The 23,117-nt window shown below is 44.7% G+C and overlaps 1 protein-coding gene across 1 annotated transcript in view; it reads left to right on the top strand.

The window, feature by feature from the left end:
• The first annotated feature begins 3,049 nt into the window (after window positions 1-3,049).
• shisa8b (shisa family member 8b) overlaps window positions 3,050-23,117 on the top strand; it is a 29,913-nt gene continuing 9,845 nt past the window's right edge. Inside the window, exons 1-2 of the mRNA XM_036548955.1 lie at window positions 3,050-3,773; window positions 16,711-16,829. Coding sequence (XP_036404848.1) covers window positions 3,226-3,773; window positions 16,711-16,829 — 667 coding nt within the window. The 5' untranslated portion in view covers window positions 3,050-3,225. The remainder of the gene's footprint in view (window positions 3,774-16,710; window positions 16,830-23,117) is intronic.

Raw genomic sequence — 23,117 nt, 5'->3', positions numbered from 1 at the left:
TTCCCTTTCTCTCTGCTCTTCTCTCACCCTCTCTCCTTTTACCCCTTAATTCCCGATTTTATACCTTTACACTACCTGTCTCCCCGCATCTTTCTCTCTCTCTCTCACTCTCTCTCTTTCTCTCTCTGTTTCTTTCTTTATACACACCCCCCATTAATTCCTCCCCCTTTTTCCATAATTCCCCTGCCTGATTTTCTCTCCTCTTTTCTCTGTCACTTCTGCTTTCCAGTCTCAAATCCCCCTTTTCTGCTTCTCCCTCACCCTTTCCCTCTCATCCCCCCCCCCCCCCCCCCCCCCCAACAAGCCAACCCCCCAATTTCCCTTTCCTCTCTCTCAGATGCCAAAGACAGCCTCACACAAGCCAGGCCATGCTGACACAGTCACCGGGGGAAGCCACAGAGACAGCCACACAGTAGTCAGCAGTACTGCACTCAGCTGTTGAACTAAAGGGGATTTAGAGACAGAGGGCCATGGAGATTGAGATAGGGAATGAGAAAGGGAGGGTGGGGCCAGAGGGGGAATGGTAGGGAGAGAGAGAGAGCGAGAGAGAGAGAGAGAGAGAGAGAGAGAGAGAGAAAGAGAGAGAGAGAGAGAGAGGGGAGAGAGAGAGAGTGAAGGAGCAAAAAGGAGACTGTTGGAGGGAGACAAAGAGAGACAGAAAGGGCTAGGGGGAGGTTGGGCATGTGAAAAAAAGATGAGAAAAAAGAAGAGGGGACAGAAAAAGATGCAGAGAGAGAGATAAAGAAAACTGGGAGGATGGGAGGAGAGTAAAAACATGCATGGGAACTGAAAGAGGTAGGAGGGAGTCAGTGACAGAGAGATAGTGGAAAGAAGGAGTCCATGGAGTGAGGTGAGCTCATTTGCGCACACGAGAAAGAGAGAGAGAGAGAGAGGGGGAGACAGAGTGAGAGAGATGGGTGGGGGGAGAGCGTGTGTGAGACATTAACATTTGGTCCTGCCAGTTAACGGTAGTGCAGCATCAGAGGAACACAGGATCAGAGCATGAGGGAAGAAAGGACTGCACTTCTGAAACCAGGAGACAAGAAAAATAGAGGACATAATTAAGTCACCCTGTTTTAGGGGAGTTTCAGGGGAGATTCTCTTTGAAAAGACACTGAGATTACACACTTATAGATGTGATTTACTGTATATAACGATACATATATACCAACATATGCCTGTTCCTCAGAAAACTGGCAAAAAAAGGAATCTGGGAAGACAATTATCAAATACTCAGTCGTGAAACTGCTTAGCTGATTGCATCATTTGAACCATTTGATTATTTTAACATTTTTGCCATCAGTGGAAAAAATCTTTGGCTCCAGTGGACTTCATTGAAAAGCATGTGTGGCGGTAACAGTACAACCACCTTGAATACTGAACTAATGTTTTGAAAGCCTCTTGCTGACAGGATTACTGATGGTCTTTTGGGATTTTTTTCCTTTTTTGGCAAAAGGTATCACAGTGCTTTAAACAAGGAGGGATTTTTGCCTAATGAAGTGTGAAGAGAATTTTGGAGTTGAACCTGTGGACCTAATCTTGCAGACACAGACACAGACACAAATTCATATTTCCATATAAATTGTGCTTATCTGGGTTTGGGGACTGAGTGACAGGCACGCTCAAAGGGGGGGGGACGAGTAAGTGCAAAAGAGGAAAACTAAAGATAGGGGTTTAGAGAGGAAAACAAGGAGCACAACTAAGAACACTCACAGCAGTATCACACACATACACACACTCACACACTCACTCACTCACTCACTCACTCACTCACTCACTCACTCACTCACTCACACACACCCACACACTCACTCACACACACACACACACACACGCACGCACACACAAATGCAGAAACCAAACAGTAAAAGATAAACATGCATATAGCACAATGGTGATTTTCATCTAGAAGCCAGTGGGAGCAGGGAGGTTGTGGTGAGAAAAGACAGGAGGAGATATTTTGTGGTGACACAACAATCTGCACGACAGCCAGTGCTCTGAATGACACCTGGACCCGAGTGGCTTCCTGGACCACGGCAGAGTGTGAGGGCAGCCGCACGCACGGAGGAGACCCCGGCGGAAGGGATCTTTATCCGGATACTAAACTGTTGCTTCTCCTTTGATTTGGAACTGCAAGACAACAAAGGCAGCGTTTCATTTCTCAAGTGAGTTTGTAAACTATCCTCTCAGATCTACTGCCAGCTTCCACGCTGCAGAGGACGGGCAAAGAAAAACAGAAACTCTTTGCTCCGTTCACGGGAGATGGACGACTGAGGAAGAGAAACGGAGCTGCAGGAAAAAAAAAAATCTTCAGAAACAATGAGGAACAGAACAATAGGGATTTTTAGAGGGCAGGAACACCAAACATTCTGTCTGAAAATGAAAAGGCATGTTAATTAAGGTCTCTGGGGAATTTTTTGGAAAAATCAAGGGAAAAGGCATCTGAAAAATCAAAAGGAAAAACTAATAGCTGCCTTTCTGGAGGTGAGAGGAATTGGATTATTTCTGTCCTAACCATCTTTGCAAATTTCCTATTTTTTTGTCCTGTTTCGGCATATTTTTATTCCCCTCTATGAGAGGGGTCAGTTCATGGTGAGTTCAAACTGTCGAACACTTAACTTACACTCTCTTCTGTTGCTGTTGTGATCGTGGGAACTGGGAGCACTGGGACCATTTTTGAGACATTTTTGAGGTTTAACCAATAGCAAAAGGCAATCCATCCCAAAAAACTTGCTAACCTTAATGTATAACAGCTTACTAGATGTCTCAGACAAAAGTGTTTATAATCCTAAAATACCATAGATATTAAGTGAATAAGAGTTTTGCATTGTGTGGAGATATTGTGTGGTTCTATTCTTTTTCAGATGGAAAAATGATTCAATATTTTTTCTCAATGGATATTTATTAATGGGCAATCAGTTGTAATTAATCAATGGAGATGTATATGTAGAAATATTTCTTCTGGTACTATATGTATGTAGAAATATTGTATCTGTTACAATCAATGATAATTTACCATTTTTCTAACCCTGTAGTGGAAATCCCTGGAACCATTTTGAACTGTAATTAGTTTTTACTTTTGCACACATTGAAAGAGGTCCCAGGCAATTTTTTAAAAATTATTTTGTTATTCTGGAAGCAGGTGGGTTTGATCATTCTTTAGTTTCCTAGACACTTAGTTCTCCCATAGCCACAACACCGCACTGTCCCCCAGAAGAGTTTGACATGGCGGTCCATGCAGTTATATTCAAACTGCTCCTCACGCTGCTGCTGGGATCGTCCTCTCTGGCCCAGAACAGTGAGAATACAGAAATGGACCTCCAACCAGCCAATCAGACAGCAGATCCCTCCACCATCCCAGAGGTCACCCTGACAACTCCAGAAGCGGGGGTGGAGGAGGAGACTGTTCCGCCCACAGGCAGCCGTTGCCAGGGCTACTATGATGTGATGGGCCAGTGGGACCCGCCTTTTAACTGTAACGTTGGCATCTACCTGTATTGCTGTGGCACCTGTTTCTACCGCTTCTGCTGCCAGTTCAGACAGCACCGGCTGGACCAGACATCCTGCTCCAACTATGACACGCCCATCTGGGCCAACACGGGAAAGCCGGTGGCGGCCGTCACGGAAATCCAGGATGAGCATGACCGGGACAAGACGCACATGATTGTCTACATCATCTGCGGGGTGGTGGCCATCATGGTGCTGGTGGGCATCTTCACCAAGCTGGGCCTGGAAAAAAGTCGAGGCGCTCAGACTGACATGACCAACTCCAGGTGAGTTTGCATTGGACCTCGGTGTCCAACTCCAAGAAAACCCCGGAACAAAAAACAAAATTTTATTTTGTAGTGTTGCAGACATGACTGAGGGGAGACTGAAAAAGTGGGTGCAAAAGTTGTCCTTAAAAAATCTTCATGGGTCCCACCGAAATGTTTCGGGAATATGGGAGGATTACTGCCATAGTCACCACTAATGATGAATAGAGAGTGGAAGGAATGTGATGGGATGTGAAGCAAGAGAGAGAGAGAGAGACAGCAACGTTGTTGAAAAACCATACCAGGTAAAGACAGGATATCGAGAGATTAGCGGACCTGTGAGGGAGGGAGGAAAGAAGGGTGTGAGGGTTTATTTGAAGATGTGGGTTTTGAGCACAGCTGCAGACAGAGAGATCCAGACAGGGAACGGCAACAAATTGGTGAGCAACATGATAGAACACCACTCTGCAAGGAGCAGAAATGGGAGCTTGAGGGCAGGATAGAGGAGGAGAGCTTGAGAGAGGCTTTTAATGGCAATCAAACTGTATCTAACCGCACTGCGCTCCAAAAGCACTAACATTTTACTGTGAGAACAAAATCTATCCTGTGACAGAAACATCCACCCTGTACTCTGACTTTACTCAGTGTACTTTGAACATTATTCCCTGTGTTTTCCCTCACCTATCCCACACAGGTGTGCCAAAAGAGGCCCCTTTGGAGCCTATCAGTCCCTTTGGTTTACAGTGCGGTGAAATGGTAACCCAAAGGTTGTTGGTTTGATTCCCAGGTGGGCCTCTACTGTTGTACCCTTGGGCAAGCAGTATAAATGGAATGGCTAAATATAAAAAATAATGTTGGAAGCAAAGTAAGCTCTCAGTAAGAATGTTTGTTAATCAAACTTAAAGATGAAATCTTTAGCACCACAGGATACATAGCTTTTAGGAAAAGTCTTTTGGTAGAAGAAGCAGAATCAAATGTAATGGTTATAACCTGTTTCTATTCTTCCCCTGTAATTAATTATGTGTTGAATAAACCATGAGAAACTGTGTTGCTGTAAGGAATTAAACCATGACAAGCTGTCATCATGTTTGGGCACAAGTTAAAACCCTACTATTTGATGAATGACGTAGTCTTGAGTAGACCAGCTAGATATTACATGATCAGTAGCTATACCCATTTCAAGTCTTTCAAAGCCAACAGCTTTTTGGTGCATTATGAGTGTGCCTGACTTTGTTATTATAGAGATGTTAGTATTCCAATGCAAAGTAACTAACCAAATTTAGGAAAACCTGCAGGGCTAGTTAGATATAGGGCTAGCCAGTAAATTGGTGATACATCATTGCCAAGCAATCTCAGATTTGTTCTGGATGAGCTAGGCTGCTATTTACAGTAAGTAATACCTGGTAAAAGATGACTGGGATGCAAGTAGCTAGCCTGGGCATTCAGGTATGGCAGGATTATAATGGTAACTTGTGAATGGAGAGAGATTGCAGCTGGGTGTACAGACTACATCCACATACTAGCATTGCAGGTATATAGGAAAATTGTTTGATATACTAAATATCACAGTAAAATAAAATGCATAAACATGATTCCACCAAAATGCACTTCTCTTTAAATTTTGAAGTTCAAAACAATAAGTAAAATTTAAATTATTTCTGCTCAGAAACAGTCTGAACAGTTTAGTTGAGATTGTCTAATTAGGAAACAAAAAACTAAACAAAACAAAAAAGGAAAGAGGTGCCCTCCAGAATGGACCAGACATGAAATTTCATCTAGTTTAGTGCTGAAACAGATGCCACTGCAAATTTAATTTAACACTGACGTCTGGTTTACTACATATTTACTGTAGGCATTCTGTGGACAACGAACCATTTTTATGGCGTGCCTTACGACAGCAAAATTCCCTGCTTTAAATATTTCAGGTAGCCAACAGCTGTGCTGTTCAGTGCTTTCATATATAAGTTCTGATGTGTCAGGTGAATTTCACTATAGCGCAGATTCTCTCTCTCTCTCTCTCTCTCTCTCTCTGTATCTTGGTTTGAACTGAGAGTGCATCTTCAGACATTATACCACAACACGCGCTTTTATGTTGGAAAGGCTGGAAAATATGAGCTGAAATAAAAAGGCTTCCAGAGTTTATTTATTTCACAAGACACACATAAGCTTGATAAATCTTGAGATATAATGCAGTGAGTTTGAGGTGCATGTTTTACCTTGAATGGAATGCTTTTGTTCACATTTTACGTTTGTGAATAAGGCACTTGAGGGCCATTCAACCAAACACTTTTTTGTCAAGTAATGTTGCAATTATTATTGGATTTTTCTATTAATCATAAAAAAAAACATTCAAACCCTGATAAGGTATACGTGTTAAATCATAAGTGTAAGATAGGATACCCTGCAGAAGACATGCCTGATTATAAAATTGTGTTTTCAGACTTTCCCTCAATAATATGCAAATTACAGCACAGACCTTAGGGACTCATGGATCCCGTAGCTACATATGTGTGAGATGAAATCATTCAGTGCCTCTCAGTTCTATACTATGCTTGGATGATGTAATCAGATTCAGTTATATCTATGGCAAATGATTAAAATCATTTATGACTTATTCAAACTGTGTGATTGGGCCACACTGTTGCCTGAGTGTTTGCTGTATCGAGTAGCATCTATGATCCAGTGAGATCCACGTCAACGAAAATGTAGAGCATCAACATGAAATATGCAACGCTACCTTTGATATACTCTTAACCCATTGTTTGTGAGAGAATTCCTGACACATCAGGCCAGCTGAATTCTGTTTTTGAAGTTAATCAGATGTACACATTCCGGATTTGCATTTATGTTGCCCTGAAGAAGAGAAATGTATGTGACACTTTATGCTGTTTATACGATAGCACCATTTACACCTCATTTAACTGATATATAACACTGAAAAAGGATTTAAAAAGTATAGTCAGCTTATTATGAACACACTGTTGATAAAATGTTATTAAAATTATTGTTAGTGTTAATAGTATATAATCTGATACAGTCCTTTTACACATTCCTTGTTCATTATTAATTATCTTTTGCCTGTGTTCAAATTAGACAACCCCAAGGCAGATTTGCAACTTTCAAGTGAAATGACCTTAAGAAGATGTAATGAAAATATCTGAGTAATTTCTGTTCAAATTAGGCATGATGCATTTCATATATGTCGTAGTTTTGGTTGTAACTATCCAGCAAGCTGCTTCCTCAGGAAAATCACTTTTTTTTGGTGTTGTGAGCCTTCTAGTTAGCTGAATGGACATTTGTACCATGACCTCTTTGTGGTCATGTACAGCTCTTTCAAAGCTGATCAATAACTAAAATTATGTACAAATTGTAAGTGGAGTGAATGCTTCTCTATTTTATTTACCTCTTCCAAGTGTATATCACATAACTGTGGAGGCTTAAAACAGTTGTATTAATGCTTTGTAGATCATTGATTACACTATTGAAAAGCTTATTCATTTCTCACCCTAGATACACCCAATAACATTAAAGGCTTGTGCAGAGTTACCCCTTAATTTTAAGTGGAACATATTTCTTAACAGTAATTTGTTAACAGCTGCATTTTAGCCCAGATGCCCCTGTATTGTAAATCAAAGCTTTGTAGAGATGTAAGAGGTTATTCATAAATGCTTTGTAGGTCATTTACTAACAGAAAATGTCAGAGATTGTTGAATTGCAGGACTGTAATTCAGTCATGCGGTCTTCATATTCTCAAAACTATAGGACAATGTCAGAGAATAATTCCTAAACATCATTTACTAAATTGAAAATGTACTTACTGTACTTAAAATGAATTAATTTAAGACTGGTAATAGGATACATACACAGAGGTGATAGGCCTCTACCAGTCAACAATGGTAATATGCTTGTGGACAAGAGATTACTTTGTGCCATCCATTTGTGGGATTCTTCTCATAAGAAGCATAGACTGAGGAACCAGAAATATCAGAGAGGATATCTTTGGGGACTTTTTCCCTGAAAATAGCTTTTTTCCCAATAAAATACCAATAATTTGCAGTCACTCTCAATGACTCTCAATAACTTAAATAACTGGAATGGCTGGCAAGTGTATCAAAAACCTTTCCAGTGTTAACTATATTCAAGATAGGATAATGTTTAATGACTTTTTACTTTTTAGAGTGTTGCTTTCACAACTTGGACAACTATTACTGTTACTCATTGTGGATTTTTTCTGCATCGTACATGTGAACTTCTTTATATATAAAGCCCTGCAACAACACCTTTGTGTGAAGCGTTCCCGATAAAAGCGTGTACACCTTTTACGGGAGCTGGCTGGAACATATGTGTGGAATATATTCCCTTTATCCTGCTGTGATGTGCACTCTCCCAGCTGTTCCTGCACAGCCCTCTGTCAGCCCTGGCATCCCCTTCATCAAACTCTCCCGACAGCCGCTAGCTCAGTACCAGTTTGCATCACTCTGTTACTGCAATACATTTTTTGCTATTCCCTCATCGTTCGCCCTTCCTCTCCGACTTGTCTCTCCTCTCATTCCTATCCCCTAATCTCCTTCTCCACCTTTTTATCTTCTCCCACCTTCCATCCATATCTTTGTATTTTGTCCCCCCCTTCCCCATTTCTTTGCATGATGGGGAAACATCTACATGGAGTTGGTAGGAAACTGCTCCTGTCCTGAGTGCTTAGGGGCACCCCGATCTGGGGGGAGTGAGCTGAGAGCAGAGCTGCTCGGATCTGTTTGGATTACTCATTGGGGTCCATTTATCAGGGCCATCTCACCATCAGCTCCTGTTTCTCCCTCAACACTGGACTGTGCGACAAAGCATGGCATTTCACGTTCGTTTCTGAAAAACAGCCATAGCACCTATAGGGTGAACATGATGTTTTCCTACCTTGCATACATTTATTCATTTAGCAGACGCTTTTATCCAAAGTGACTTACATAGGTTACAGTTCTTTACAATGTGATCCATTTATACAGCTGGATATTTACTGAGGCAATTGTGGGTTAAGTACCTTGCCCAAGGGTACAGCAGCAGTATCCCAGCGGGGATCGAACCGGCAACCTTTCGGTTACAAGTCCTGCTCCTTAACCATGTGTATGCTACACTGCCGCCCCGCATACCATACAAGCACAGTGAAGATACAGTATTAGAAATGATGTCAATGACACTGTATGATGGATCTTGGTTTTGTTGTTCATCCAAGCAAAATGGCCCTTGATTGTGGATAAAAATACTTGTTGCTTGTGGTCACCTTCAACTCATTTAGCATATTCTACAAATTCTCAAAACCAACCAATTGAATAGATAAAAAAAATTCTTGCAAACAGCCTTGTCAATGTGACAAGAAATTAAAACGAACATTTTAACTGGATAAAAAAAAACAAGAAAGAGGGACTAAGATTCCAAACGAGTTGAGTGCAAATTGATGAAAACCACAATATGAGCGCCTCCAGCAAGATGAACACTTCTTGCAAGATTAATACCTCATGCAAGATTATAACACCTCACGCAAAAAAAGCCCCAACACTTCTTCTCACAAGATTAATACTTCTCTCAAGATTAACACTTCTCACAAAGATTAATGCATCTTGCCAGATGAGCCACCTCACAAGATTAAAACTTTGGAGCAAGATTAACACCTCTCTGAAGATTATCTCATGGCTCTCTGCGGCTTTCCAGCGTTGATCGAGAAGAATAGTTCCAAACGAGGCGTTTAGCGGTTTGCGCCGCAATAAAAAGGGATGGAAGGTACTCCATAAATGCGCTTCGTTATTATTAAACGGCGCACAGAGAGATGTTCTGTGATTGTCCATCAGCAATAAATTAGCAGCCCATTAGGAAGCTGCAGTTAGAGTTGATAATTGGCTCCCTTAAGTCTGTGTAAGGATGAGAGATCACTCAGCTGAGCCGGGTAATGGGCCAGGCCAAGACTGAAGCCGCACTGTTGCACCGGCGACAGAAAATCAACCACTAACTTGTAGTGATTTGTAAAGTGCTTTGATGAGTGAAAAGCTCTCTCCCTGATTCTCCTCTCATGCTCCCTTTTGCTACTGCCCCTCCCCACATCATTGCAGCTCGTCTGATCTCACTTTTCGTAATTTCCAAAAATGACATTGCATAATCCAAAAAAAGAAAAAAAGGCCAGGAATCTCTGCTCTTGGGTTTATTGGGTGAACCCTGTGAGACGGACACTTCTTGTGACTCTTTGTGTTTCCCGGCAACTCCGCTCACCTGCGTTCACCTTGCTGAGGCTCATTAAAACAGCGGTGTGGAATCCAGGGCCTTGTGTCCGTGGGAACAGCTGCCACACAACAAGAGCTGTGCTGTGTTCCACCCTCTGGGTGGTGTGATCTTGGACAGACCTGACCAGGCCAGCACGGGTCCCCCTGGACACTGGACTGACTCATTTTTTGGGGGAAACAAAAGGCTTACGGCCCCACTCAGTCCTCCCCAAGGGGAGAGACACGCATCAGTTCACTGAGCTAATGGAAGGCATCTACCAAGAGAGCCCAAACGCCGACATAACGGAAAATCAAGTAATAAAATTGCAGTAATTGCGGTAATAGTCACAAAAATGATGTTCGGTTACGTCTGTGGTGTGTGTGTGTGTGGCGAAGGTTCACGGTTCAGGGCGCAGCGTGCGGAGGACACGGCGCCCCCGGGCGTCTCGACGTAGCCTCCCCACCGCACAAGGACAAAAAACCCTGTGAGAATTAGCATGAGGAGAAAGGGAGTAAAAGAAGGAAAGCCTCCGAGGTACCGAGTTACGTAAGTGCGGGACTTGGCTACAGAACGTGGCTGCTGACCTCACGGTAACGCTGCGATGGAGATCTGTGTGAGGAGAATGCAAGGGGTGCGAGTGTGCTAGCCTCGGAATATTCGTCAAAACTCCATCTGAAACCCATCGGTCTCCCTCCGTCTCTCTCTCTCTCTCTCTCTCTCTCTTTCTCCCTCTGTCTCTCTGTCTCTCTTTCTTTCTTTTTCTTTCTTGCTCTCCTTCCTTTTTGATGAGCAAGTCTTCTTACGTCGTGTGTCCTTTGCTGCTGGGTCTCAATGTGACTTATTATTTGTGAAGCATCAAAAACCCTACGCAGATCTGACACGTGAAATCGCATCTGCATTCTGTGTGCATACCCCTCTGCTTTCAAAAATGAAGAGACAAGGACTTTTTATTACTTTTTCTCTGGGACCTCCTACACACCTTGCAGCACTAGCAGGTTACTCCTTAACCCCCCCCCCCTCCCCCACCACCACCCTCAACCCCCCACCCGCTTACCCATTCTTATTTTTTGCCAGTAGCTCTGAGCAGCTCTAAAAACATTTGACATGAATAGACAGTGACTGGTCATCGTGGGTGGTGTGGAGGGCTCCAGTTTGGGAGACAGCATCTTCTGACCCCCCCCATCACCCACATCCTGGCCTCCCGCATGGCTGACCCACAGTGGGCATTCAGTGACATTTTTTGCCCACACTCACCCCCCAACCTTCCCAACCGACGCACCCCCTGGAGGGCGCGCTGTGCCCAGACGGGCTCAGAGACGCACCCACTGACTCACGCAGCCCGGTGCGGCGCGGCGCGGCTATCTCCCCCCTCGCTGTGCTGCTTGTCAGAGCCGGAGTGCGCTTCTCCGCTCTTTCCTCCACATTTCACTGATGTTTCCGGCCCCGGAGAGCTAGATGGAGGAGTGAGTCTGCCTTCTGTTACACTGAGCGTGTGTGGCACATAAAGCCTTTTCAACAGCGGGCAGACGGGGAGTGTGTGTGGACACACACACGCGCAGGTGTCCACGGTGGGTATAGTTTGCACCGTCAGCAAGCGTAAAATAAGCAGCGCGTAATGTTTTCATATATCATGTTACATGTACAGTCATTTGACATTTGCCTGCTGTGCTGCATTGAGTCCATAGGAATAATGATTTCTATGTGTGTGACTACAGGGCAGTCATACTGTAGACTCAGTTGGTCTTGTGTTTTACTACCATTCCTGTAAAGAAAGTTTCTGTGTTATATACTTTATTAAATAACAAATCATTGACTAATAAGAGAGAGGCAATTATTATATATAGAACCAAGATGGCCATTAATCTAACATTTAAAAATACGCTTACCTTAATATTATTATTATTACTCATTTGATGAAGTCTTTTTTCACCTCATGTCCCGAGCCTCCTCTGCTCTCTGGAGGCCCGGACATTTCGCAGAAACCTAGAGAGAAAGATGCTCATTCATCCATCACATCCCCATAAGGTGTTGGACACAGTGAGGCTCAGCCAGCATCCTGTGAGAAGGTCACTCTGCGGTGGCAGCTGGGCCGCTCGGAAGGAAAGGGCAGCGGTGTGAGCTGCGCAGGGCCCTCTGAGGGCTCCGCCACAGCAAGGACACCGGGTCAGCCGCGTGTAAGGCGCTCTGGGGAGACATTGGGTCAGACCCCACAAAAGGATGAGGCAAAGGCTCAGGGAGAGCGTGACTGATCACACATCTGAAATCCTCTCATCAATTCTCTATGTACTAAATGGTGCAGTAGTGTAGCACAGTGGTGAGGAGCAGGACTTGTAACTGAGAGGTTGCTGGTTCGATTCCCCGCCTGGGGCACTGCTGTTGTACTCTTGGGCAAGGTGCTTAACCCACAATTGCCAGTAAAACAACCAGCTGTATAAATGAATAACATGTACAAATTGTAACCTATGTAAGTTGCTGGATAAGAGCATCTGCTAAATGACAGTAATGTAATGATTCTTGATAAGGTGATGCACTGTTCATCTTCCTGCTAATTTGATATGACACATTACAGTGCAAGAGATTACAGATGATATCGTTCAGCAAAGCATTGTGATTTATACGAGATAGGATGTTTAGTACTCTCTCAGTTTTGGGTGCATGTATGTTTCAATTTTGCCAGGATAATTTTGATATCGATACCGACATAGAGGCACTTAGACAGGAATGAAGGAATTGACATGGTCATTAGTTGCTGGAATGCTCATGATTTTTTTAGATCAATTATATGTTACTTGAACTGACTGACTGATGGCACAGCCATTAGATGATAATTACTGATCATTTATGAGTGACTGAATTTTGCTATGTCTAAGTAAATGATGGAATGTAAATTAGGTCTGCATGTCAATCCTATGTCAATCTTATCCTCTGACCTGACAGAAAAGCCACACAAATAAGTGCACACACACACACACACACACACACACACACACACACAGACATTGCCTTATGCTCTGACAATGAGAATTTACCTGTTTAATGGCAAAATATGGAAATATGTCAAATAAACTAACTTGAAAAAGTGAGAAAGAAACAATGTGAGGATTTTCATAATATCTGGGTCTTCTGCAGTTGCAAATTTTGCATTTTACAGTTATTCCAATAATAATTTCTCTCTGAGCTCTTTTCTTCTGTGGGGACTTCACAGTGACTGTCCTGACCAAAAATGTTCACTTCTCTTGTTTAAGGACAGTAGTTTTTGTGACCTGAACGTCAAAAAATGGGGATCAGACTGTTCCAAAAAACTCAATAAAAACAATTGTGAGTCAGAAGAGAAAAAAATGTTTGTGATTTAGATGACAAGAGAGAGAATGTATGAGTCAGATGAAGAGATAAAGAAAGAGAGATAGAGATAGAGAGAGGAGAGAGAGTCTGGCGATATGGTCGGCCTAGGTCCTTACACTCACATTACACTTGCACAACGTTTACACACACATCCACCCACACACGAACACACACACAGAAACGGAGATGTAATTGCCTCCACTGAGAGTGTGACTCTTGTTCACTCTGTAACTAACAAAGCCAATCGTGTCTGACACAGCTATGGATGTGCTCTCAAGGTGATGGCACGGCAGTGCCAGAGGGCTCCGTTTGGCAGATGTCTGGCGCTGTGCGGATACTGGGCAGCGCCGCTAATTGGAGGGAGCGAGGGAAGTCTCTGGCGACCGGAGCCTGGCACCCCGCCGGGGGGTAGGGGTGGTGGTGGTGGGGGGGGTGCTCGTCGCTGTGTGATTCCCAGCCCCAGGAGTCCTGGGGAGGAAATGCTCTGTTCCACAGCACCGCTGCTGGGAGTGTTGAGTTAGCAGCACAGAGGCGTCCGTGTGAATTATTGATCAAGGAAACGCTAAGGGAGAACTGTCAACACTGTCAATTCAGCAACTTCTGCGAGGGAAACAAAAATTATGTACATGCGAAAATAATTAAAAAAACGTGACGGGGAAGTTGGCTGTTTTGCGCTGTTTGTCATTAGGGTAATAAAATGATGTTAAATAAATTATTCAAAGCAAACACACAGGGAAACTGGAGAAGACGCGTGCTAATTAGATTTTTGTCTGTTGCTGTGCATTAGAGTGTGCTTTGTGATGTGTTGCGCAGAGTGTTGATACAGTGTGCAGTAGAATGTGTTGTACAGCATGCTTTGTGGTTCATTGTGTAGATCGTTGGTAAAATGTGCTGTAGAGAGTGCTTTGTAGTGTGTTGTGGAATGTGCAGTGTACTTTGGTGAGTATTTAAAATGTGATTTGGAGATTGTTCTGAGTGTGCTGGGGTGGGGGGGTGTTGTAGATTGTGCTTAAGATGGTGTTTTGGGTGTGCATAGGAGAGTGGGAGAGTGCTGTAGGGTGTGCAGTAGAGTGTGCTCAGGGTGGTGTTGTGGAGTGTGCAGTAGAGTGTGCTCAGGGGTGCATTGGCGCAGTAGGGCCCTGTCCCTCCCAGGATGCAGGCGGGCAGACAGAAGGAGGTGAAAGCTGCTGTGCAGCTCTGTGTCGGCTGCGCTCTGCGCCGCTCAGCAGGAGAGCTAATGAGGTTGTAGTCAATGGCTTGTGAATTGGGCTCCAGCTGTCTAATAATAACCCAGCCACGTCCCGGAGTTATGTTTAGCAAGTGCAATTTACTCACACTGGAGTTGCAGCCTCCCGCCATTGTCACCCACTGCTTCTGCAAGGGTGACAATGCACTCACAGAGGCAAACTGTCACAGGCCTCTCTTCAAGCTAATGGCTGCAGCAGTATCAGCACTTAGGACAATTTACAGTTTGTGCTTTTTGAGAACTGGGAAAGAGTGCATAAATCGAGGATTACACCACACACACACACACACACACACACACACACACACACACACACACAGCTGATGAGGGTTAAAGACTGTTTTCCGGGAAGCTTCAGGTTCAAATACCAGATGAGGGCTTGGGAGGAAAAGCAAATGAGATTTGCCAGTTTAACTCGTGTCATGTGACCCCCAGCTCATTATCCAGGCCTGAATAGACTACTGCATTTTGCTGTCCCAAGTGGACTGCTGCAGCTCTCTCCTCGCTGGTCTCCCCACATGTGCCATCATGCCCCTTCAGCTTATACAGAATGCTGCTGCATGCCTACAGCCAGCCAAAATACTTGAATGTCACGCCCCTCCTCATTTCCCTCCACGGGTTACCAGCTGTGGCCCAAATAAGATACAAATCTCTGGTCTTAACTGACGAGGCAGGAAAAGGAACTGCACCTTCAATCCATTATCAAACCTTACACGCTCCTGCCAGGCCACTCCACTCTGCGACCTCTGGTCACCTTTCCATCCTTTCCCAAAAGGGTCCATCATCTCAGTCATGTCTTTTCTCTACTCCGGGGCCCCACAGGTCAGGACAGCTGAGTCACTGTCCATCTTCTGCCACAGACTGACAGCTCGTCTGCTCAGCCCGCATCTCGGTTCAGTTAACCCCGTGCTCTGATCATTCACAGTTTATCCTCAATTGTATCTGTCGAGTAAAAGCACAATGTAAATGTGACTGTGTCAGAGAACTGTCTGTAAGGAGTCTTTAATATTGCCACTCTGTGGGAGAGGATATATGTGATAATCATCATAGTAACCACTTGTATTTATGTGTCTGCATCCCATAGTTATAAGAGTATTTCAAAGCCACAGTTGTCTCTCATGGTATACCTTTCACTCAATAGCTTTCTTTCACTCACTTCACATCTTCAGAGGCAAAGATTCAACTGATACAATACTATGGATGACTATGTTTCCCAGATCAATTTTTATTCATTAATAGATTCCTTTTTTCTGTGAGTTTTATTTTTTCGAAATTAAATTGGATCCAGTGTAAACAACTGGATATGAGCCAATGACAAAGCCACATGCATGTATTCGCACAGCTTGTCGCCAAGTGTGTACGAGTTTACTTTCAAATTCCTTCTGTGTTCACGCTAGGATTTTGTATCATTTGCGCCTGTCATTGTATTTGAAGAGTTCCTCAGGTTTCCAGTCTATCCACGGTTTTGAGCTTTGCCTCTTGGGTGCAGCTCCTCTCACGGTCCTCTCGATTAACTGGGGGGCGGTGAGATTGAAGCAGTGGGGTGCCAGTGATCTATCACCAGAGCCATTCTGTCTTTGATATCCGCGGGGAGATGTAAGACAGCCCGGAGGGCAGGGGAAGATAAAGGGGGTCTGTCTGCCGCGGCTGCATAGGTACGCCACCCAGACAGATGAAGAATGGAGTGTTAGCCCCCACTTTTATTTTAGCTTCGTCGATGCCGTAATGTCTTGTCAGTCGATCAGAGTGCATGTGCCATGTTAACCTCCATCAGTTAATTATACTGATGTTCAGTGTTGCCTGCATTATAGTAATGCCTGCCGTATGTGTCAGCATTGTGGTGAACCATTCTCTCTGTGTGATGTGTGAGCAAGCACGTGCATCCCATAGTGCTTTTCACAAAGTGGTGGACGGGGGTTCGATGGTGTCCTGGACGAATTCCCAATCTGGCAGCCTGGTAATCCCCGAGGGCTGATTGGCTAGATATTTCCCTCTCTCTCCACTCCCGGCTGATGTGTGCACGTGGGTGCTTTGGACACCACACATTGGAGGTGAGTGCAGAATTGAAACCCCTGTCTCATCGCAGCGTGGATGAGTGAGCGTGTGTCTCTCGGTGTCCCTCCCCAGGACGCTGACGGAGCTCCTGAAGCAGCCCGGAGGGGAGGTGGCCAGCGTGGACGGAGCGGCGGACAGCCCCCCAGCCGGAACCAATGGGATATCCGCCAGGATGCTGCGCAGCAGAAGCGGTGAGCCGACGCTCCCATAATCCCATTGAGATCGAGCCGCCGCTATGCTAAACGCCGCACAGCGTCACCACTGCACACACGGGGAATCTGAATATGTTTCTAGCGTTCAACTCATTCATATGCATTGTGGATTTGCATGTGTAATACATACAAAGCAACAACATACCACATTCATGAACTGTTTCTTTTTTCTGGGTGGACCTCTTCAGTGATCTGGAACATAAGTGTTACAGCACACTCTTGGTTGACACGATATCTTTATAAAACTCACACGCCAATGAAACCCACTCTGAGCATTTCCTGTTCTCAGTGTCCCTCAGCTTGCGGAAATGCATGGGTCGTTAGTATTTAATTAAGATGTAATTACTGGAGTCCCAGTAATGGTCCTGCTGACTGTGAACCGTACACCTTCTGTGTGCAGACTGGACTCTCCCTCTCTCTCTCCAACTCCCTCCTTCTCTTGCTCTTCCTTCTCTCTCCCTTCTTCCTCTCCCTCTTTCTCTATCCCTCTCCCTCCCTGCCCCACTCCCTTTTTCCATCTCTCTATCTCTCTCTCTTTCTCCCTCTCCCACTCCCTCCCTCTCTGCCTGTCTTCCTCTCTCCCCTCTTCTCTCTTCTTTTCTCTCTCTTGCTGTCTCTGTCTCTCACTCTTTCTCACACCTTTTCCCACTCCCTCTATCTCTCTCTACATCTCTCAGCTTCTGCCACTTCCTCTCTCCCTCTCTCTCTGTCTACCTCTCTCCCACTCCCTCTTTTTCCATCTCTCTCTCTCCCTCATTTTCTCTCTGTCTGCCTCTCTCATACCCTCTCTCCTCGGCACTCCATCACCGTAGCACTGTGAGGCTGCCCTCTCCCCTCCCACCCTGCGCCGTGTCTCCCTCCCCGCCACTCTCCTTGGTCCATTCCGGCAGAGCTCCAGAGATGATGGGCTTTAATTAGTCTTTAATTAAGTGCTCATTAGTGAAGATGTGCTGATAGAGCAGACTAAGGGAACCTGGCCCATCTGTCTGCCTTGTGCCCTGGACCACACTCAGCACCACCACGGCACGAGAGAGAGAGACAGGGAAAGAGAGAGAGAGAGGAGGAGATTTACTCTTAAAAAGCTCTTTATTCAACATTTGTTAAAAAGCGCATATTTTTCAGAGAAAAAAAATATAAAAAACCTAATAAAACCCCAGAAAACTGCAAATTAACAAAACAAAACAAAAACAAGCAAACAAGTTTACATTTTCAAACACCAGACAACCACAAAACTTGGCGCAGAACCAAGATGGTAGTACTAGGTTTTAAATACATATTTTATGCCCATTTACATTTGAATTGTTGTGAGAAGCATGTTTCAGATTCAATCTGCCGCTGTCTTCAGAACTGAAACAATATCTGTTGCTCCCTGTATGGCTGCTTGTTAGATTTATTTTATAGTTAAGTTATAGTTATATATGTTATATTTTATAGTTAAGTTATGTAGTTATGAATTGTAGATTTATATATATATATATATATATATATATATATATATATATATATATATATATATATATATATGAATGCATTCACAGATATATTTTCCTATTTCTTGTATTCCAAACCAAAATGAAACAAGTGAAAGAGAGAGAGGGAGAGACAGAGGTGGAGAAAGGGGGAAAAAAAGAAGAGTGCTGCTGGAGATCAGGTCACAGCACCACTTAGGGGACGAGTGTGCTGTTGAGTGAGATATTCACTTGTGATACTTCACAGCAAACGTTACACCCACTTCGGACATGTTCAGGACCATGGACAGCTCCCACACGCTGCACTCCTGTTCAGGCTGTGCAGCATTGCAGTGCTGTTTACGCAGTGCGGCCTCCTTCTGAGCGGGGAAGGGTGGCCCGGCTGTTGCTTATCCTAGATGCCTTTTACAGCAAGGGAGCTGTACAACAAATATTACATTACTAGCATTTAGCAGATGCTCTTATCCAGAGTGACTTACATCGGTTACAATTTTTACAATGTTTTCCATTTATACAGCTGGGTATTTACTGAGGCAATTAAGGGTTAAGTACCTTGCTCAAGGGTACAGCTGCAGTGCTTCAGCGGGGAATCGAACCAGCAACCTTTCGATTACGAGTCCTGCTCCTTTACCACTATGCCATGTTGCCTCCCCCATATTCCTTTTATTTCCCTTTTCTATTTATTCATTTTAAGAGGTTATTTCTTTTTTGTTTCAGTGAGTGTTAACATCATTTACGTGGAAATGAATTGCCTCTGATTCCAGAGAAGATCCAGATCTCAGGAAATGTGTCTCACGGCTTAATAGCAGCTCCGCGTAAATATAGGAACATATAGAATGAGCAGTGTGTGTGTACATGCACCATCTGCATGTTGGTATCCTGCCTCTTCCGCTGAATCTGAATACGAGTGCAGGTGAGATAGCATCACTGGGATGCCAAGGGGGGTGCGGGGCTGGAGAATTGTTAAGCGTGAAAACTGGGAGCGAGAAGCATGTTCGTAGCACGCAGCCGTGAGGAAAGGCGCTTAATTACCATGCAGATTCGCCGTGCTAAACATTCGCAGGGGGCGTGCGCTAATTATATGCATTAGCTCTGCGGAGCGCGGTCTGCCATGTGTGTGCTTGCATGTGTGTGCGTGTGTGTGTGTGTGCGTGTGTGCGCGCGTGCAGATGAAGAAAAAGTGTTCGGTCATTTGATCACACACAACCCCCCTTCCAACCACCAACCACCACCCAGATGTCTTGACAAAGTCAGAGAACCACGGCTCCCTCAATACTACTACCCCCAGCAGCCATACTGTGGTCACATAAATGTGAACCTAGCCCCCCAGCTCATGGGGCTGGGCTTCTGTGCCGCTCGCTCCGCAGGCAGGTTGATAAAGGCCGGCGGCTGCAGACGCGCTGCCCGCCTTTGGTGGGCGGATTTGCATGCAAAGTGCAGCGCCGGGGCCGCAGTTTAGAGCATTTGGATCCGCGGGCCGCACTCTCTAGCAGCGCCATACTTGAAAGGATTTGGGCTGATCGCCGTCGACTGCGCCGGGCTTAAATTTTTTTTCCCCCCTCTTCCCCTTTTCCTTTTCCTCTCCAGAGGATTTGGTTTGACACGTCTGGCGCCGCGGCTTAAAATTATGAGACCATTCAGATCTGCGTTTTTAAACTGCGGTTGTGGTTTGAGGATTACGGATCGACACAGTTGTCTTGGGGGGTTTAAAAAGGGCTTGCTGTGAAGGTGATGTGCTCTAAGTGTGATTTAAATGATGTGGCAGTTCCATTCTGTGCCGATGACATATCCTGGGTTAAATAACCCACATGCTCATAGCTATACATTAGATTACAGCTAAGGGATCGGCTGAGCTACCACAGCGCTGCACATGAAATGACATGGATTTACAAAGCAGTGTGTCGACACACAGCTAAAGTAATACCCACGTTTACCCTATAATAGCACGCTCGTCATTGTGAGGTACTGAGTGCCCCCACCACGGCAGCCTTCTTTGAGGGATGCAGTGGTTTATATAGCATGGCTATATAAGTCAGCCAATGTAGTCTGACTGAGGATTGAACCCACTGTCTCCTAGACCACAATGCTCTATACTTCCTGACACAACTAGACTTCAGGTCTCAGGTCCCTCATGGGGGTTGTCGGGTTGTTATCCACCTATTACCTGGAATCTAGGTTAATTTATTTCATGAGCCCTGCCACATTTACACCATTGATTATGTGCATTATAAACATAAAGAATGTCCATAATTTTTATCAGATAAATATTTCAGACAGGATCACTCAAGCAACAAAGGGCTATACCAACAATGAAGGTGCATCTTTACTTCACAAGATCTGTGTTTTTATGTGTGCTGTCACCATTGGTACCACAGCAGTTTCCTTCTGGGTTAATTTGGTGCAGTTGTTGTTGCTGTTCTTTGGTGTGGTTGTTGTGTTGACTGAAAATTGTTGAACTTAAACTCTGCCTCTATATGAATACCAAGTGACTGGATCCCACAAATATCTCACACACTAATCATGCACAGCACAGCACAGGGCATTATACTCTGCACAGGACTCTACAGTTCTGGTTTTTCAGCAAAGGTTATTTGCAAGAATTAAGATGTTGTCCTTAACAACACATTCATCAATAATGTGTCACAACAGCTAAAAATAATTGGAGTGACTTTTTCCTCACAAATGTGGAGTGCTGTTAAAAGGTGGCGCTCGCTCATTTTGTTGAGCTCAAAGGCTTTGTGCTGTCTGGACTTTAGAGTGGGTGGCAGTACAGTGGTGACACATACTGACACATACACTCCAACTCATGTCCAGTTTTACGCAAGACCAAACCACGCCGCGGAAAAGAGACAGCCATGCAAACTAACAGAGACAGAGTGAAGATGTCACCGCTTCGGCCTTCAACCCTTTCACACAAAGCAAGAGAGCGAGTTAGAGTGAGGAAGAGGAGAGAGAGAGAGGGAGAAAGAGGGGAATGAATTTATAAAGTCACAGTCAGTGCTGCAGACACAGCTCTCCGTTGCGGTCTCCCTCACACACACACACACGCACACACTCACACATACTCTCACACACACACACACACACACACACACACGCACACACGCACACACGCACACACTCACACTTTCTCTCACACACACACACACACACACACGCACACACACACACACACACACGCACACACGCACACACGCACACACTCACACACACTCACACACACACACACACACACACACACACACACACTCACACACACACTCTCACACACACACACACACACACTGAGTATTAGTTTGGTTAGGGGTTTCTCTTTCTACCATAACATTTGGATGTTATTTATCTACTGTAAGTTGAGTTTAGTTTAGTTTACACAAAATATGATTTGTGCATATGATATTGTCTGTGTGTTGGAGATGTGTCTGAATTTTTTTATGTATGTCCACTGTCACAGACATGGTCTAACACACAACTGCAACATCACAGAAAGCTTATTACGTCCACTGAGAAAAACCCCTCAGACTGCAAAGCATGGCTGGGAAGAGATTAAACGCCGCTAAAGCTGAGAGGGAACAGACATTGTCAGAGGCAGAAAAGGCAAGGCATGGCAACGGACACGACCCAACTAGAGCATTTAGGGAAATAATGAGTAATCTCCCGACTCCAGGATGAGAGCGCTGCTGGAGACACTGCTGTATGCTTCTCTCACTCTATCCCCTTCTCTCTCTCTCATCCTCCACCCTCTCTCCTACATCCTTTTCCCCATCCCTGTTTTCTCCCAGACTTTCCTCTCTGTGCCCCAATTTCTCCACCTGTCCATTCCAGTTCTCGTTACTCACAGTTACACTTTATTTTTCTGTCTCTTACTCCTCTTTCTCTGTCCATCTCCCTCACCACATACTTTCTTTTCCCTGCTCCCTGTCTCTCCCTCTCTATCTACTCTGTTTCACTCCAGACTTTCTCTGTCCCTTCATCTTTATGTTTCTCTCTCCTCTCTCTCTCTCTCTCTCTCTCTCTCTCTCTCTCGCTCTCTCTCTCTCTCTCTCTCCTATCTCTATCTCTCTCTCTTTCTCACCCCAGGGCTCCCTAAAGGTGCACACAGTTTGTGATCAATCAGGAATCCGTGCAGTGCCTCATTAAACCCCCACCTTTACATCCACTGATGCAGCGGTGCAGTCCAATAGCACACGAATCAGGCTCTCAGTTTGAGCATACCTAATTTAGGAAAGAGAGGGATGTGTTGGCACAGTGTGTTTCAAATGTCAGAAGGGTGTTCTTATTCATAGCATCTAAAGTCTTTACACCGGAGAGATTACACTACTGCGTTGCAGAGTGGTTGCAGAACAAGGCTCGTGACTGAAAGGTTTCCGGTTTGATTCCCCACTGGTGCACTGCTGTTGTACCCTTGGGCAAGGTACTTAATCCACACTTGCCTCAGTAAATATCTGGCTGTATAAATTGGTAATATGTAAGTCATTCTGGATAAGAGTGTCTGCTAAATGACAATAATGAAAACATGCTTAGCCTTTTCCTGAGCCCGTCACACACGGATGTCCGCAATGACTGGTACTCACATCTCACATGTACCAGCAGCAGCCTCTCGTGATTTGTGGTCACAGCGCAGAGCGAATCTCACAAACACCTGCTACGCATCATTTTTATCACTGTTACAGCACCCCCCACATACTCCCCGGGCCATTCTTAATGTGTTGTCACAGGTGTGCTGCAGCTGTCCAGCCTGAACATAAACACACACACGCGCACACACACACACACACACACACACACACAAACACAC

Source organism: Megalops cyprinoides, chromosome 1, assembly GCF_013368585.1.
Source record: "Megalops cyprinoides isolate fMegCyp1 chromosome 1, fMegCyp1.pri, whole genome shotgun sequence".
Classification (NCBI taxonomy): domain Eukaryota; kingdom Metazoa; phylum Chordata; class Actinopteri; order Elopiformes; family Megalopidae; genus Megalops; species Megalops cyprinoides.
This window is presented reverse-complemented; position numbering and strand designations above follow the sequence as displayed.